Source organism: Pseudochaenichthys georgianus, chromosome 7 (assembly GCF_902827115.2).
Source record: "Pseudochaenichthys georgianus chromosome 7, fPseGeo1.2, whole genome shotgun sequence".
NCBI lineage: Eukaryota > Metazoa > Chordata > Actinopteri > Perciformes > Channichthyidae > Pseudochaenichthys > Pseudochaenichthys georgianus.
Window position 1 is genome coordinate 17,539,610 of NC_047509.1, and position 19,372 is coordinate 17,558,981.

At 39.2% G+C, this 19,372-nt stretch overlaps 1 protein-coding gene across 2 annotated transcripts in view; it reads left to right on the top strand.

The window, feature by feature from the left end:
* cacna2d3a (calcium channel, voltage-dependent, alpha 2/delta subunit 3a) overlaps positions 1-19,372 on the top strand; it is a 140,913-nt gene that overhangs the window by 76,143 nt on the left and 45,398 nt on the right. For both annotated transcript variants that reach the window (XM_034087218.2, XM_071203773.1), the window contains 7 exons: positions 345-507; positions 5,821-5,952; positions 7,001-7,212; positions 8,152-8,226; positions 11,511-11,600; positions 12,262-12,375; positions 16,441-16,519. In XM_034087218.2, coding sequence (XP_033943109.1) covers positions 345-507; positions 5,821-5,952; positions 7,001-7,212; positions 8,152-8,226; positions 11,511-11,600; positions 12,262-12,375; positions 16,441-16,519 — 865 coding nt within the window. The remainder of the gene's footprint in view (positions 1-344; positions 508-5,820; positions 5,953-7,000; positions 7,213-8,151; positions 8,227-11,510; positions 11,601-12,261; positions 12,376-16,440; positions 16,520-19,372) is intronic.

Consider the following 19,372-nt stretch of genomic DNA (forward strand, 5'->3'; position numbering starts at 1 on the left):
CATGTGTTCTATATTTATCTTGCTTTATGATTTATTAATAGTCTCCCCAGTATGCGCATTACTACAAATACAGTGGATGCAGAGCACCACATTCAGCATCTGGCTAGGAAGGGAGTATGCGAGCTGAGCAATAATTTGTCAACTCAGCAGCTTTCTGCTGTAACATCATGCACGTCTGGGATGATCCAGGGTTTCAGGTTAGCTCGCTACGCAAACTACTCTCTGACTCAGCACTTGAGTGACCCACCTATCCTATACATTGATAGCACAATTCAGCAAGTGTTTGAATCAGTGTTTAAATTGTGCGAGAAATCTCATCACTTTTTCTCTTTTTTGCTTCCTAGTATGAATACTTCAATGCGGTGTTGATCAATGAAGTTGACGAGGAGGGGAACAGCGTTGAGCTTGGAGGAGAATTCCTCCTGCAGCCCAATGACCACTTTAACAACCTGTCAGTCAACCTGAGTCTCAGCACGGTCCAGGTGCCCACCAACATGTACAACAAAGGTATGTTGACTACCTCCAATTTATCTCACAGAGTCACTCTCGTTTTATGTCCCTGGATGTGCCCTGAGGTCCTCTTCAGCTGGCTTTTTAAATATCCCTAAAGTCCCCCAAAATAAAATTGGTGAGTCCGCTTTTATCCATTGCGCTCCCAAACTGTGGAACACCCTACCAGGAAACATCAGAGAGGCCAACTCAGTGGACATTTATAAACGACAGCTAAAGACACATCTTTTTAGATTTTTATTAGCAACCCCCCACTTTTAAATGTCCTTTTAGTCTTTATTATTTACCTACCTTTATATTCTTTTATTCTTTTATTTCTATTTCTGTTGTACCTATATGTTCACTTTGTTTTATGGGGTTTTATATTATATTTTATATTGTTTCATCGACTCAGTTGTCTTATGTGTCAGAGAGAAACCATTATTTATTTTATTTTATTTTAATTGTATTATCATACATTTTACCTCCTTGTGTCTATTAACCTGATAACATTTTATACTTTGCTGCATGTACCTTTTAAAGTTCTTAACAAAGAGTTCTTAATCTGAGGGAAATTTCTTGTTGTTTGTTTTTAACTGGTGATGTGTCATTTTGTGACATCTATCAATATGTGTGTACCTCCACCATTAAACATATTCATATTCTGCACATTTCTTATTCTATCTACATACATAAGAGTATAATTCATATGTATAATATCAGTTAAAATAAGTGCTTCAACATAGTTAACATTGCAGGAAAGCAATATATTAGACGTTAAGTACTTTGTCAGGCTTAATATTTATCTGTAGATAGATACCCCCAAAGTTTTTTTCTTATTTAAAAGAAGACCTTAATCTGTTATTTAATGTTTAAATAAAGGTTAATTCGTTTTTCTGTTTTGCACCTCCTCCTATTAATATCTTTGTACATCCTGCACTAAACTGTTTTATTGTAGAGATCACTTTTAGTATCTTCTTGATTTTTTATATTCTATATTTCTATCACAGACCTTCTACTTTCCCCCTATGAAAGTATGTACTCTTCATATTTGTATTCAACTATTCAATTAATATTTGATGAAAAAAATATTAAGAGTACATTATTGTGTTTATGTGTTATATTATAACACATACAAACAATAATTCAATAACGTGCTTTAACCACTAGGCGGTGCACACAAGGTACACACAGCCATAATAACTTTGTATTATTAGTGTAGGACACGTTTTATTCATGCTTTCACATAATTTTACAGCATATTTCTATACTATTTCAGACTCAGTATTTACATTCTTACATTAAAAGAAAATCAGTAATATCTTTAAAAACTACAGTCCTTTTATATCAGCTGTGCACCGTTATGGTGTAAATATAACCTATCTGTGAATTAGATCAAATGTAAAAGTCAGCCGAATTAGTGTTGATACTGCAAGGAGACGTATTGTGTGAAGAGAAATTGAAGATGTTGTTTAATTGTTGAATATATTTATGATCCACGTCAAGTATTCAGTTTCGGCAGCATTTTCTCAGTTTTTCCAAAGGTCTTCTCATCAGGGCTCTATAAATAAAGAACTACGGCAGATCTGTAATATACAATGCAGCCGAACCGTGTATTACAATGCCGTTATGTGATGACTTTCAAAGAGAAAAGCAAGAACACTCGGAATTAAGTATTATTTTATTCTTTTAAAATGTTTTCCGGATTTCATATCATATAAACACCAAATCCCAGCATGCATTGCGGCTACAACATCCAATAAGCGAGCTTAAAACCATAGCTGAGGATCTTGGGTAATCGCTCGAAATGCCTACGTCTGTTTCCGGTTATTTTTATTTTGAAATTCAGTTCCTGACGGACGCCAAAAAAGCCCGAGATTATGGAATTAAACCAATAAATAAAAGCAAGGATAATTGAGTGTTATTGGTGAGTAAATAACAGTGTGTTATTTTGAAAAGAATAACAAATTAGAAGGAAAAAAAGACTTAAAAAATACAGATTTCAGTATCCTGAGGCTCTGAGCCCCATTTATTTTCCTCACAGACGGCAACAAAAGTCCGAAATTATACGATTTCAAATAAAAGCAATAACTGTGGCTTGATTTTGAGTAAGAACATGTTTTTATGAACCACACAGCTTCCGGTCTTCCTCGACCCGACCGGAGAAAAAGACGTGCTGCAGGCAGTAGAAATACATTGCTTTTAAAATCGTGCTGTGCAACACGAAAAAAAGGGGCAATTCGTGTTGGTGAACACGAAATGCCGTGAGACTGGGTTGGACCATAACCTATCATGTACATCTTAGCCTCCCACGACCAGATATTTTTGGATGTATCCGGAAGAGGATTTGAGTTCATTAACTGTAACTCTTTGGATCATCCCTGCCACACACTGACTTAATTAGCAGTAAAATAATTAGACATTCTGCTAATTTACCATCCACTCAAGTCCAACCCATGAAGTCATGGCTTAGTACAATGCTCAGTGGACAGAGTGAATGTCATGTCGGCTTAAGCCAAGCTACCAAAGGTGAATAAATTGTATGGAGGGAGAGGAAACGAGGGATAAAGCAAATGAGATAGAAAGTAGGTTAAGTCAGACTGATGGAAGGTCTGAGCAACAGATTAATACAGCTAGGTGGAAAAAAGGGAGAAAGCAAGTGAGAGCGACAGGAGGAGAGTGAATGAAATGGAAAGGAATTTAATGAAAGGGCTAGGAGAGCGAAGCTGGCAGGCCGATTCAGGGAGAGGAAGAGTCATTTTGATTTGATTCACAGGCAAATTAGTAGAATTGAACACACACACACACACACTGAAAAAACGTAAGAGTTTTAGATCTCCAGGCTTTGTTAACTGATAGTGATAATATGGATGGTGTTGGCTGAGACTGCAGGGAGTGCAGTGCCTTGGTGGGCGAAGCATCACGGTTCTGCAAATGAGACTAAGAAAATCTAGGCATGGGGGGGTGGGAACATTTTTCAACATACTTTTTAATTGTTTTTTACTTCGGTATTAATCTGCAATTTCTGTTGTATCTATTCATACAGTAGTTGTGAACAAAGAACCTTTGTATTCCTCTTCTGTATTTTTTTGTATTTGTATGTGTGGTACATATTTTTTTCTTGCCACGACTGTTTAATATGATGAGAAGAATTATGATCCAGTTAAACCAGTTGTAGAAAAAACCTCTACGGGTTTGAAAGCTTAACAGATGGCAAACGCTGCAAATTAACCTTTTATAACATGAACAAGATTTTGAGAATGAGGGCTGTGTTCTTATATCAGTGCTGCTCTTTTCAGATTACATCCGACTATATTTCTGAACCCCCCTCCTGCACATATAACAAGTCACTGTCGTCTGAACCTGTTTTTTTATGCGGCTGAGGAGCTGGCTGCAGCTTGTGTACATCATAAATGGTTTGATGGCAGCCATGATGTATCAGGGGTTGAGTCCATGATAGCAGAGAGCTTCATGCCCCCGGAGATTAATCGCAGGAGAAACACACCACATCGAGCATCCATCTTCCAAACTCCCATTGCAACCAAAACACAACATAGACCATCATGCTTTATGAGGCTACATGACAGGAACATGTACCATGTACGCAGTGAAGCCATGCACACATTTCCAGCATGTCGATACACTCTAATGTCCATTTATACCTTTATACTCTCTGAGATGGAGTAGTGTTCACATTCCTGTGAGCATGTGCACTCATCACTTGTCACTACTCCCTCGTTTCTACTCTTGCTCTCTCCTAACCCTTGTAAAGCTATTAAAGCAAAGTCAATTCGATCTGATCACTCTGACTGTTGCAGTGGGAAACCTACACAGTTCTACTTTTAAACATTGAGCACGTGTGATTATGAAAAATCATGTGCGCTCCTTTGATCAGATCGAATTAAGGAGAGCATTAGTTGAGATGAATATAAATGACAGCTTAGGGGGAAAGTAGAGCCCATACTCCCGCCTCATCATGACGAGTTCAGTTGCAATAGAGACTCAAACTGCACCAGAAGTGACTGTATTGTTGTGTAAATGGAGCCTGGATCCAATCCAGCCTCCTCTCCACTCCATAGAGGTGGATGGGTGTTTACTATCAAGAGAGGGCTTTAGTGTACTAGCATCCAGAGGACTAATTCAATCATGGCTTATTGGCATGATTGTTGACAGCAGAACAATGTTGCCAGCATAGAAGATGATGGGAAATCTGTTATCTGCTTTTCTCTCTCTGTGTCCATTAGGTACTTGTCTGTGTGACTGTCCCTCAGTAATGTTCTGCCTGCCTTTCTGTCTGCCTTCCTGGCTTTCCTTTTTATCTCTCTCTCTCTCTCTCTCTACGTTCTTTTGTATATTCCTCCTATTGTATGATTGTGTCTGTCTGTCTGCTCATCCTTTTTCTCCTTCTATATTTTCCCGCTTCTGATCCAGGAAAAATTGTGGTAGTAAGCAGCTGTAATAGGCTTCTCTGGCAAGCCAGTTCATTCTTGACTACTCTTGCAACCCGTACATTGAAAATGGGTTCCAATGATTGGATATACTCCACTACTGATATATCACAATCAGTTTGGATAGAATTGTAAGCAAACGCTATATCATGTATTATCTGTTTTAGTTTTATTGTGATTGAATATAGCTGCTGCCTCGTCAAGTTGTGTGAAATAATGAAACTGAGTGACCAGAGCTGCAGACAAGAGCTAGGGAAAATCAACAATAGAAAACTGTTTAAATGAAGTCCAGCCTTATTATGGTTTTCCATTTATGCAGCTTTTTCGCTTTAGCTGTCTAGTTTGCAAGCTATGTGTGGCAGAGAGTTCTTCAAGTTCAATGGTGGGTGTAAACAAAATACTAAGCCAAAGTAAAAGGTAGGGCAGTCTGAGCAGCAAACACAAAGACAGAATTCAGTATAGTCTCACAGTAAGTGTACATGAATATGAGTATTTTTATATCCAAACAAAGATAAGTAAGATTCAGGTCTTCACGCTATTATTAATCTGCATGTGACTGCATTTTGCCTTTGTAGGGCAGAATAGCCTAACATTTCTTCCATTTTCCATTCTCTTTTATCTCTATAATAATTTTTTCTTCACTCTCATCTTTTCACTCTGTTTTACTGCAAACATTTTTCCCTGTTTCTCTATGTAATGAATAGGCCCTGATAGTGATCTTCAGAGGTGCAGTGTATGATACGATATGAGTAGTTGAGCAGGCACCAGAGAATATCTTCCAACCTCCTGGACTGTAGAACAATAATAAGCTTTTTACTGAAATGCTGTTTTATTTACTCTCCATACTTCTTCATCTCTTTTTCTTGTTCCCTTTAATCCTTAGACTCTGCAATCGTTAACGGGGTGTTCTGGTCCGAGGCCTTGAATAAAGTGTTTGTTGATAACTTTGAGAGAGACCCATCACTCATCTGGCAGTACTTTGGCAGTGCCAAAGGCTTTTTCAGGCAGTACCCAGGTAAGTGTGTTTGTAATGATAAAGCAATGTAAGGTAGTGGCTATTGAATTTGAGTGTATGTATGTTTGTAATTAAGTTGCTGTCTTTCCATAGCAGAAATACATGTGGACAGGATTGTTCAGTCACTAACAGCTAGAGACTTGAGGCTAGCGGAGTGACAGTAAAGGAGTAGAGGGGAGAGTAGAGAGAATGACAGAGAGATAGGTGAGAGAGTTTATAGAGATTAGAGTGGGTGAAGATGAATAACATTAATATCTTAAGGTGAAGTGGAAAGAATAAGAACAGGGGTAGCATAATAATGAAAAGTAGCCTATTGAATGTACTTGGTGAATATTTTTAATATTCTGTGTAGCACACAATATTAGAAAACAAATGGAAAGGCTTATTTTGTTATCTTTTGACCTCTTGAAACTGCATATGAATGTTTTGAATTATGCCTTTTTATATAACACTTCCCATTCTATGTCTGACATATATATTCTTTGCAGCTCTGGCTATCAAAAGGCTTCCTCTCAGTCCATTGTTAGTTTCCTGACCTGGAAGCCTCCAAAGTCACTGCTGCATAAAGACTCTACATTCTTTCTATTCTATCCCCTAAAGTTCCCCATAATGAAACGACGTGAACAATTCTGTGTGCAATTTTGACACAGGAAGATTTTCGAGAGAGGGATGTTGCTGTTGAATTTTTCAGTGTATTTATTGAAGCTCTCTCAGCACTACATTCACCTCCATTGTACTGGAAGGACATCTGAAATCTTTATCTGCATGGCCACAACACACTAGAAGTAATTGAGAAAATATGTTTGGTTTTTTCAAATCTGGCAAACAACATCTCTATAAATAGCATGAAATGAGAAGAGTTAGTTGTATAAAATGTATGTCGTGTGATTGGGCAGAGAGCCTTTAGGTCTCAAAGAACCGTCTCTCAGGCCACCATATTTCTCTTTCAGCCAAGTTTGTTTTCCTGTGTGACAAATGATGCAACTCTAGCAATATTGCAGTTCATCATTCATCTTTTGACTTGTGATGCTGACTCTGTCTCTTCAAGGGATCAAGTGGAAGCCGGATGAACACGGGGTGATAGCTTTTGACTGTCGAAACCGGAAGTGGTACATCCAGGCTGCCACCTCTCCAAAGAATGTTGTTATCCTGGTGGATGTCAGTGGCAGCATGAAAGGACTCCGGCTGACCATCGCCAGGCAGACGGTGTCCTCCATACTGGACACTCTTGGAGACGACGACTTTTTTAACATCATTGCTGTAAGTCAACGCAGCTGCAACATAAACGACTTCTCACACACATGCACACAGGCCAATATCCGCTCCTCCTCAGATCAGAGGAAATGCTGGAACGAATCAGCTTTCTATCTTGTCACGCTCATAACCAATTAGCAGTAAGCTGAATGAAGATTTGAATTGCAAAAGAGACAGTTGTGATTGGGTCCTGCCTTAGGCACCGAAACCATTGTTATCACATCTCAGTCTGATGAAACTCAATGTGTGTGTGTGTGTGCGACATCACATCAAAACGTAGCTAGTCGCTTTGCCAGCCTCCATTATTTTTCCCCACAGAACAAAGTCTTCATTATCATTTGTTATCCTAATCATGTTATTTTGAAAATTATTCTTTTGAAAAATAACGGAAAAGAGGATTTAGACAATCAGGCAGAAACATATTGTTTTTCCCCGAACACTCTTTAAAAGGATGTGTCATTTTGACTAATCTGTTTCTTTCTTGTTTTGATTCCTGCTACGTTTTCTGTGTTACCGTCTTCTCCTACAGAAGACACAAATGTAAAAGTTATTATGTTTTTTTAGAAAAGTCTATATATTGTGGTGAGAGTTGTTTCATGTTGCACTGTATACAGACACAAAGACAGATATTCACAGATGAATATGCACATACACACTTGAGGGTAATATTGCTGGCTGTGGAAGAACACACTTCTATTCTCTTTCTCGGTCTTTGAAGTCTAATTCATACTCATGCATTAAATGATGAGTGTTATCACAGTATTGCAGGCATTGGGTATATTGTGTACAGAACAGTGTGTGCATGTGTGTGCGGTTTCCATCAAGATGAGTGAAGTTTCTAACATCAGTTTGCATTTGAAACATAAAATTAGATATATCTGTAAGTACAGCACATGTAAATCGACAAAAAACTGTAACTTTAATTATTACTTTTGTTTCCTACAGTACAATGAGGAATTGCATTATGTGGAGTCGTGCCTAAATGGAACATTGGTCCAAGCAGATGTCCCCAACAAAGATGTGAGTCTTTCTCTCCTCTTCTTCTATTGTTTTCTCCTGTTACTGTCTTTCGGAAATCAGCTATTACTTCTATAATAATACAAACACAATGTCAATGGTAAATGAATGTAAACTGAACAGAATTCAGTACGACTTGTGCGTCTCGCATATGGTATGCAATCACGGTGTTATTTACATTTATATTGAGCATGTGTGTGAGTGAGAGTGTGTGTGCGACCTGTTAATCAGCCTGTTTATGAACTGGGTGGTGATGCTGCGAAAGTGATTTCCAGATGGCAGGAGAGAGAGATTAGTGACTGAACTGAGTGACTTGTGTCCTTAAAGGGGAACTCCCATTATTTTTGAAGTCTGTTTACAAGTTTAAAGGTGAAACATGATTTATAAAGCTCTGCAACATCTGATAAATAGCCTCATTATGAGTGATCACTTGAGGTAACACTTCTTCAATCTGAAGTTTGAAAATGAAATACATCTTGGCATTTGGAGTGCACACTCCTCTTCTCTTGAGGCTTGGTAATGTAGAGCCAGTTTTTCGACAAGGTAGAATAATATGTCGAATAGAAAATAAGATATTTCAAGTATGTTTCAAAGCTTATCAGTGGAAGACTCTTTTCATTATGGTTAGACTTTTTCCTAAGGCAGTTAATGGTATAGATATTATGTGGTATGGGGAATGTTTGTATGTCTAACTGTGTTTATGGTTATGTACACCATCACAGCAGTTACAATACTTTTTTATTAGGATAGCAAGAGGAGAATCCTTCAGTTAATGTGACATGATTCCCTTCTTCATCGCTAAGCTCTGCTCCTTTCTTTATCGGCTCTGCCTGCACGTTCCCACTTATAATTCCATCTCATCCAAATTCTTTAAAATTCCATTTAAAGATACAATCTATGAATATAATTAAATGCAATGACCCCTGTTGCTTTTAGCCCAGGCCTAACCTTTGGGATACAGCTTGCGCTTGGAATCCTTTCCATGTGTGTTTTTTAATCTGTGTGCCTATTGGTGTTTTAGGTTGATTTCTGTTTATTTCATTGCACACATGCATATGGATTAGCATTTTGTGCTTAATTCCAGATGGTAGTGGTTAATGTAGTGTGAGTCAGCCAGCCAAGAGGGGAAGGCAGTCTGTGCTAGTAGATAAAGCTAATGTCATTTACTTCAGCTGGGGGCAGTCGGTGACTATCACACTGGAGACTTAACCTTACTGACATGTGTTTCCAAAATGTTTTATTTCATACCCAAAGTTCAACCAGGTCATAAATACCTGTTGTCAAGATTTCATGGGCACACATTCCCCTATTACCAGATATAAAAAGCATCTGAAGAAGTGCAATCCATCCTGTCTGATTAGAACTCACATCCACATTAGCTCCTGGCTAATTAAAGCCTTAAGGTAAACACATGTGATTTTCACCATTATCTCTATTTAACAGTCGTGGGCTTAGACTCAGAGCAGTCCTCTGAAATGCAGCTGAAGGACTGCTAAACTGTTTGCTCTAATCTGCCAATATGTAACAGATTACGGATGCAGAAACTAACTAAATAAAGTCAGCACATCCAGAAAGAATAAAGGATTCGTTTGCAGCTCAAACAGCATCAACAAAGTTTATGTAAGAACATACTGAAACGGCTTCAATTTTTTTGTAGACATCGGCATATACGACCATAATCGTAATCTTTCAACTGCATTTCAATGACGATATGCCCCTTTAACTGCAGTACCTTATGAATGTTTGATAATGTCTAATGTGTCCTCCAGAGAAAACTCACAATTTTTTCTCAGGAAAACCACCACTTTTTTTTCATGCATTTATCAGAATTGCACCTGCCCCTTTGTTGAGATAAGTATTGCGATTGAAATCAAAAGCTTAGGCTTCTGCAAGTTGCAATTGAAGATATGTCAGTTCATTCATGTATATGCCCCTGTGGCCAGGCTTTATTAAGCTGACTGCTCTGATCATTTCTGAACATAAAAGGTGTCTGAAGCATTCAAGGGTTTGATGTTATATATACATTTCAGAGCCTTGTGGTTCCGCATAAAAGGTTGGGCCTTTTCAGCACTGCACGCATGCAAAGACACACACACACACACACACACACACACACACACACACACACACACACACACACACACACACACACACACACACACACACACACACACACACACACACACACACACACACACACACACACACACACACACACACACACACACACACACACACACACACACACACACACACACACACACACACACACACACGTTTTGTCTTTGTCATGTTGAGGTGTTGTCAGGGACGCTAAAGGTTGTTTTTGTGCACATTTATTTGTGTCTTGCTGGTGCTACTGTAGGTGCTGGTGTGTATTGTTTGTCTGTCATGAGTATGTTTGCTCCCAAGTGGGAAAGCTAGAAAATGGCCTTATGCTGCTTGGGCTCCCTACTGTGCGTTGAGAGACTGTTCTCCTCCCCTCAGTAAGGAGCAGAAGGCTGGAGGGGATGGATGTATTGTAGAGTGATTGAAGGGAAAGGTGTAGAAAAACAAGACTCTGGGAAGATGATGGTGTAGGTGGGGTGTAAGTCTAAGGGTTTCTATGCACAACATTTTTATTGCGATTAGAAATTGACATACTGTATGTAACAGGGATGCTTATTTCCATAGGTGGAAATATGTTCAGGTAGTTGGAGAGCCAGAGTCAACAGGAACTGATCCAAATGCCAACAATTGGATCTTAACCCCCTATAAATAGATTTAATTGGATAATGGGCTGTGTCCATCTGACCATGTGTGTTTGTGTGTGTGTTTGAGAGTGGGTGTTGCCTCCCGGCTGTGGCAAATAATGAGACATGCACATGAGACCTGTTAGGTTGCTGACAACATTAAGTTCATCATTTATTGCCAGAGAGATAATGTATCCTTTGTGGCATAATCCCACAAGTGCACACACTTCCAAACACACTAAACCAGATTTAACAGGAGGTGTGAGCGAAGCAGGTCATATTAGCTCTTTAAGTATGTGGCTTTTTACTCCAAGATAATGTGACAGTTTGCCGCAAAAAGTCTCTTAGGGCTAAGTTAAAGAGGGTGTTCGAGCAATATTACAATCTTTGTTCCCACACAAATCAAGCTAAGCGAAATATAAGTTTTATCTGTGTTATGAGCAAATTCAATCAGTATGATGACCTCCAATTCTGTTTCATTCTATGTATATCACCCTGCACTGCCTTCTCGTCGCCATGGTCTTAATGTTTCCTTCCCAAACTGTACTTTCCCAGCATTTCCGGGAACACCTCCAAAAGCTGTTCGCAAAAGGCATTGGTATGTTAGACATAGCCCTGACTGAGGCCTTCAATCTCCTTGGTGACGTAAGTAAAACACTCATGCATTACCACACACACACACACACACACACACACACACACACACACACACACACACACACACACACACACACACACACACACACACACACACACACACACACACACACACACACACACACACACACACACACACACACACACACACACACACACACACACACACACACACACACACACACACACAGTCATACAGAAGAGAAGGTGTCGAGCACAAAATGAATTAGCGCACTTTAATTAATAGCTTAATCAATAGAATCATGCAAACATCAAGTAAACAAGGCACGTGATGAGTCAGATTAGTGGTTTTACAACTCATTATGAACAACCAATTAATCAAACACACACGCACACAAACACTTACCTTCTAAATGCTCATATTTCAAAAACATCTATCCTTCTAAGTGTATATTATAATACCCAATATCTTTGTTGCCCTCCGTAATTTTGAGAAATAATGCACTCCCAGGGTTGATGTCTTTTTAGCTTGTATGCATGGAGAAAACATGTTATTATTACATTAGCTTTTATAACACAGTTAGGTCTCATTATATCTACAGTATGTATTTCATTTTTTGACCACCTATGTTAATGTCCTTCCCTATCTCTCTTTCGCTCTTCATCACCATCTCTCTCTCTGTTTCAGTTCAATGAGACTGGAAGGGGAAGTGAGTGTAGCCAGGCCATTATGTTGGTGACAGATGGGGCAGTGGACACATATGATGCCATCTTTGCCAAGTACAACTGGCCAGACAGAAAGGTAATGTATTACGCACACAAACACACACATCACATCACATTCTTGTACAATTGGTTCTACTACTAAAATAAAGTGAGATCAGCTTAGTTCAATGTCTTGTTCACAACTTCATGAACCTCTAACCTGTTCTTCCAATGGAGAGCAGTGTACTTATGCCCTCCTGTGGCTATGAATTACTTTTTAAACTGTGAGGGTTGTCTGTCAGAAATGTGGAATTAGAAAGTAGATACATTTGACACCATTTAAAGGGATACCAAAGGTAAAAGTATGTACGGTGTAAAGGTTTACATGGTTGTAACATTGATAACAAATTCTTAAAAAGTATTCTAACTACATCAGAAATACAGTATCGAGAGCGATATTACGCATTACATCTGACCAAAAGGATTGAGAGAGCAGGATCAGTGTTTAAAATGGTTTTGGTCACAATTCAGAGCGTGTTTTTGCCAAGTATTAGTATTTTCCTCAGTTGTTCTACAAAGTTTTAAAAACAGAAGGTATTGAGCTAACCCAGTATGGGGTTCTTTCAGAGACCTTTAAGACAGAGTTAAATATGGCCGTGTCTCTGAGGACTGAGCTTTCTCTCCGCTGTCCTGCAAGGTAATTGGGGTGTACTTCTGACAGGCCATTGCATGAAATGGTGGGAGAGCGAGTCAGGAGATGGAGGGAAGAAAAAGGGTTATTCTTAGGTCATTCTCCATTGTAAAAGAAAGCCTACAGGGTCTTCACCGTTAATAGGTTGAGGATTGAAGTGCCATGCTTAAGGCAATGGTAGATGAACACACGCAAAACACACATTGTGTATACATGCATATGAGCTTCCATTGTCTGATGTGAGCCTTTTAACACATTATTATTTCATTGTAATCTTCATTCTGTTAGCGTATTATGTTTTTGCATTTATATGGGTGCTGATGTGTTACCATAAAGGCTGCATTTGTATTGTCATGTGTTTGTGTGCGTATGCTGTCGAAAATGCTTTCACCCCCCTCCAACCTCACTCCCGCCTCAAGGCTGAACAGCAGTGAGCGGAGAGGGGACAAGGCTGCTAGATAGTTCCATTTAGAAGAAGCCCCGCTGATAATGGAAGTCTTCGGTCTCTGTCACTCTTTCCAGTCGCTCTCTCTCCCCACTGCTGGTTTTTAATGGCTTTCTCCCAAACACCCTTATAGCCTCACCACTGTATAGCATCATACTGAGAATATAGGCATGCTTTGCGAAAACTGTTATTGAATGTCTGCATGCAGATGGCATTTATTACAAAAGACGAAACAAAAGATCATAAAGAAAGCGTTTCAGGGAAAAAGAATGTCTTCTGAAAAGGAAACACTGGAGAACTTGAAATATATTACGTAATGAGATTCTTTTTCATGTTACACCAGTGATTGTTTTCAGAGAGATCAAAAACAATGCTACAAACAGGCAGAGAATATTATTTTTAAGAGCACTGATTACAGAACATATGGGTGACCAAAAGGCTATTTTAATATTATGCAATCTGCATCTACCTTTGACTGAAAAGGGAGTTGTCCACATCTTAAAAGGATAACAAATGCCCAGCTACAGTGCCTTGCAGTTAAGATCAGGAACAAAGTAAATGGAAATGTACTGGAAAATACTGTATATCTTACACACAGCTCAAACTGCTCTAATAAAATCAGTCTAAAAGTATTAGATTGATTTTCAGATTAAAATATTATTATATTACAAACTAAGAGCCTGATTAAAATATGATTAATTCTTGAATCTTTGCCAAGACTGATAAAGTTGGACTTATTTAATAATTTCATGGATCACCTGCTTTTAGCAATAGTAAAACAAAATCAGACTTTAAGATAAGAAGTTAATTAAAACCAAAACACAGATTTAAAAGATGTGTGACATTCAGCCGCTATTAAGAAAAGTATTTTTCAGGGTAATTTCATGAAGTTTTATAGCTTGAATGCCACTGTGGTAAACAACATACAACAACATATATTTCTATAAATCAATATCTACAAAATCCAACACTTTAATCCAAGAATAATTCAAGTGCTTCGGCTCATCCATCAGACAGTGCCTATATATAAACTAAACAATAACCTTTCAGGAATCAGCCCTTTGTACCTTCAGGGTTTGTTTTATTACAAACAGTAGGCATGTCTGGTCCTAGATTGTTGTGTTTTGCTTCAGACCATTAACATAAGAACAATTAGCCACTATCACAATGTTTTAAAATATACATTTAACACACAGTTACGGATATTCATTGATTCATGGTGTTAAAATACACCTAACACAAGTACTTACAGTCTTAATACATTTGTCAACATTTTTGCGACTGTTTTCACTGGAGAATAAATTATTAACTTATTGGGTAAAGTGCTGAATACATAATGTAGGAGCATGAACAAATATATTTTTTAGGGTGTCTGTGTATGCATGGATACACAGATGTGTGCGTCTATGCATTTTTATTCTTGCAATCATGTGTATTTTTATTCCAGCCTATGTAAAATGTGTGCAGTCAAGTAGGATGAAGATTGCATGCTGCGGCTCCAGCCCCAACTAGAGTTTAACTTCAGCTTCCTTAACTCAGCTGTAAACCTCTTTCATATTTAATAACCTGCCGGCTGTAGTTTGATCTCTGTCTTGGCTAACAGTGAAGGAAAACACATAACTATAGACATAAGATCACACTGATACACCTCTTACCCGAAGCCATGTTGTGCATTTCTGTCATTCTGGCAATGAAGTTATTATGAAAATAGAATGATTCTGATCTAGAATCTAGATAACGCGGGTTGCTTTAAGATGACAACTGTACTTATTCACAACTTTTTTCCAGTTGATAATAGAACAAAAATATGCATCCTATAAAAAAATAGCTATCCATGGTTTATCTCTTATGACCACTATTGAATATATAAAGTGTTTACATATTACGCACTGCAGTGACAATCAAATCACATGATTTACTGTTTATGGTATTGCCATTTAGACATAAATTAGTTTTTTTTGCAATTTTCAGGCCCTTCTGTTGGGAGCAGTTATCCAAAAAGAAAAGAAAAATACACACTTGCACCCAAATGTGTGGGCCTGCACACACACACGCACGCACGCACGCGCGCACACACACACACGCGCGCACACACGCACACACACACACACACACACACACACACACACACACACACACACACACACACACACACACACACACACACACACACACACACACACACACACACACACACATACACACACACACACACACACACACACACACACACACACACACACACACACACACACACACAAAAACAGACACATGCAGTCAGGGTGAAGGGAGGCAGTGAAAAATGCAGGCATTGGAGCTATGGCAGCTGTGCCCCCCAGAGGCTTGCATCTGGTCCAATCTGGCAACATGTTCTTCACACATGCATTTACACACACACACACACACACACACACACACACACACACACACACACACACACACACACACACACACACACACACACACACACACACACACACACACACACACACACACACACACACACACACACACACACACACACACACACACACACACACACACACACACACACGCGCACACACACACACACACCTGCCAACTACACTTGCTGCTACAGCCAACTGAACACAGTCGGGCTAAAATTGGTTTGGCAGAAGAGAGTTTAGAAGACTCTGGATTGGCTTTCTAATATCAAAATATTGACTTTGTGTTGAACCATTTGCATTAATTAGAATGGCTGTTTCTTTAAGCACTTATCTTGTTTTGAAGCTTGTATCTGTACATCCTTGATTGCTTAGTTTCGGGAGTTGATCAAACTTTGTTAGAATTATTTAAATGTTATCTACAATATAATAGAAAATATTCTTCCATGAGTCCTTAATGGACTCTATTAAACAAAGAGAGAGGGCCTGCTTCTCTCTGGAAGATAAAGAACGAGCCTTCTGCCAGGCTCAGACAGTGTTATCTTCTATACGGTGGTGTGGTGGGCCCTATCAAAATGCGATTAAAATGACTGACGGGCGCTATCTTCTTTCCCTCCGCAGGTCCGCATATTCCCATACCTGATTGGTCGAGAGTCAGCTTTCGCAGATAATCTGAAATGGATGGCCTGTGCTAACAAAGGTGGGATCGTACAACATATGCATTTTTTTCTACTTTTAATCTGTTTTTGCAAAAGAAAGTTGCCGCTTGAGGCTTTTAGCCGAGCGAAAGTGAATACATTAGGAGCTCAGAATTTGTTATGTGTGTTTGTCATGTGTGTCTGTGTAGGTGCATTAAATAGGCATATGTTTGTCAGTGCTCATCAGTTGTAAGCAGGCAGCAGTTCCAGTTGCACAAATATGAAATGTCATCATCATTAGATATTCCTCTAAGCCTAAAGTCCTCACTATCTTGACGATACACCACTTGCCAGTCGCTTTGTGTGTGGTCATGGTTGTCTCAGTGCGTAGAGCACGTTCCTTCAGGTTGCTATATTTAGCTTGGAGGTGGGTGACAGAGACAGTCTGGCTCCATTTCCTCAGGCTGCTGTAGATAAGAAGATCAAGCTATGGGTCACACAAGGGGTGTGCATGTGTTTTTTGCTGTGTGTGTGTGTGTGTGCATATGATATGTGTAACATAAGAGGAGAGGGCATACACAGTTTAGCTTGGATGTGATATCAGAGAACACAACCAGTCAGTTTGCGGGTGTTAGTGGTGATGATGAGACTTGCATGTGTGTGTGCGGTGCTACATAGTGCGTGTGTGTATGTCGCATGATGATTCAGACTTGTGACAGTGACATCCTCTACACAGCCTGCAGGAGCTGCGCAAAACCGTCTTCGCTCTGCTCGCTGGTCACAACATCTCTATTCAAACTACTGCAGAATATTTGGTTTTACCGCTTTGGATTGTTTTAAAGGTGAAAGTGAGGTCAGCCCTGTCACTAAAGGCTCTGACTGAGGTCAACATCTCTCCCTATGGCTTAGGATCGGAGCAAAGAATAGTGTTGAGTTGATGGAAATACCAGATGTCAGGCACATGTGGTAATATCAATTTAAGTCTTCGGGATTGAATAACTGCCAAACCTTTCAGATCTACCAGCTACTAATGCATAGATGTGTAATACATAACATATGAGAAATGCATGGATGGCAATCAACAAGAAAACTATGCAGGTCTTGCTTCAAATGTTCCCCACCACTCCACTCGTTCCCTGCTGTGTTGCTCACTCGACTCAGGTTCACCCTGGTCCTCTTCTTGTTTCAACAAATGGTTAGGTTGAATTAATTTAAGTTACCAAATAGTAACAAATTAAATCCTAATCACCCTCATTCTTTGTCCATCGTGGTCTGAAAAAAGAGTTTAAGCTTCAGCCACACCCCACTCTCTGCTCTTCTTCCTCTATTATCACCTTGCTTGTGGCTTCCATCATAGTGCAAACGATCTGTCCTCTTAGGACTGACAACCAATCAATAATGATATTTGACAACCTGTGGCTGTGAAACTAATAGAGATGACAAGATAAACTATTATTTTATGTTTTGTGTATATCAATTCATTTTCTAACAGGCACATTTTAAACATACACTTAAATATGTGAACACTGCCGTCTTTACTAGTCTTTCTTTGGGAAGTAGCATGGTTAAGCACCACATCATAACACACTTTTAACCAGCCCTGTGTGTCTTATTAAGCCCTGAATATAGCACAGTTATCAGCAAGCCCATATGTTGTCTTTACTGGCACAGAAGATAAATAATAAGCCCTTGTGAAGGCTTGCTAATGTAACCAGCAGCCATGTGTGAGAGGCACTTACTAACTGGGACTACGGTAAGCTGTCCCACTTTTTATACTTTCTACTGAAATTACAAAATATACTTCCACAGATTTCAGCTTTAACAGAACTTTTAAATCCAAGCAGACACATATACCCAAGTTTAAGGCCTACAAAAATCGATGTGATTGTATGGAAATAAAATCAGTGCAGAGTTCCTCTTTGATGCCCATGGTTTTGAAAATAAATGTCACATACTGTATAGGTGAATGTAAGGGTATCCACCTATTTTTTTTTTAATTGTTCTCTTTTATCCTCTCTCATCCGTTCGCCTGTATCTACTTGTCTTTCATCCTTTTTATTTTATTTTATATTTTTTTATAACTAATGCTGTGGGTATCTATTACCATCTGGCCGGGGACAACAGCTGGAAATTAGCCATGTCGGCTAAAGCTGCTCCATTTACTGTTTTTGTGTCAGTTCATCAATTGGGACTGTCCACGACACTATAAATAAATAAACTAAACTTAGTTTAGACTTAGACAAATGTGTATTGTCCCACATCATGTCGTCTTTTATCCCCACCCCATCTATTATTTTCTTGCATGTTGAGACCTTGTTGTGTAGTTTTTGCTTACATTACACTCAAACTAAGGTCCTTCAAAATACATTAAAGCCGTCATCCTGACCAGCGCATGCAGTGTCTGTCCTGTCCTCTGAGTACGACAGGTGTACCATGTCATTGAAAGCCAGCAGGATTCATTTTTCTCCCCCAGCTGCTCTCTCTGGCCCAGTCTGAAGGATGCCCTCAGCCTTCCAGAGGGAGAACTCATTTTTCACTCACCACTGTGATGAACGATGTGGTTAGACTGAGGCAGCTTGCTTTGTGTGAGATGTGAGTCCGTACTTGTGTTGTCATTTTACTGTCTGCTGGAATAATAGCTGGATCCGATTGTCTCTGAAGGATGAAAAGGAGGAATCTGACATGGGTCACTTCCAGGTCAAGTTCAAGATCAGATTTATTCTGGTTGCTATACTCATTGCAGTAAGCAGGTGGCTTTTAATGCGTCCAGTGTTTGGGTACAACATGAGATTTTGTTAGTTTTGATTATCAGTGATTGGTACAATCCTTAGTAAGTTGGTGTGACACATGGTATCTTTCATGGGTGTGTGTAAGATATATAAACTTTTTTCTCCCTATGGAGTAAAGGTCGTTGC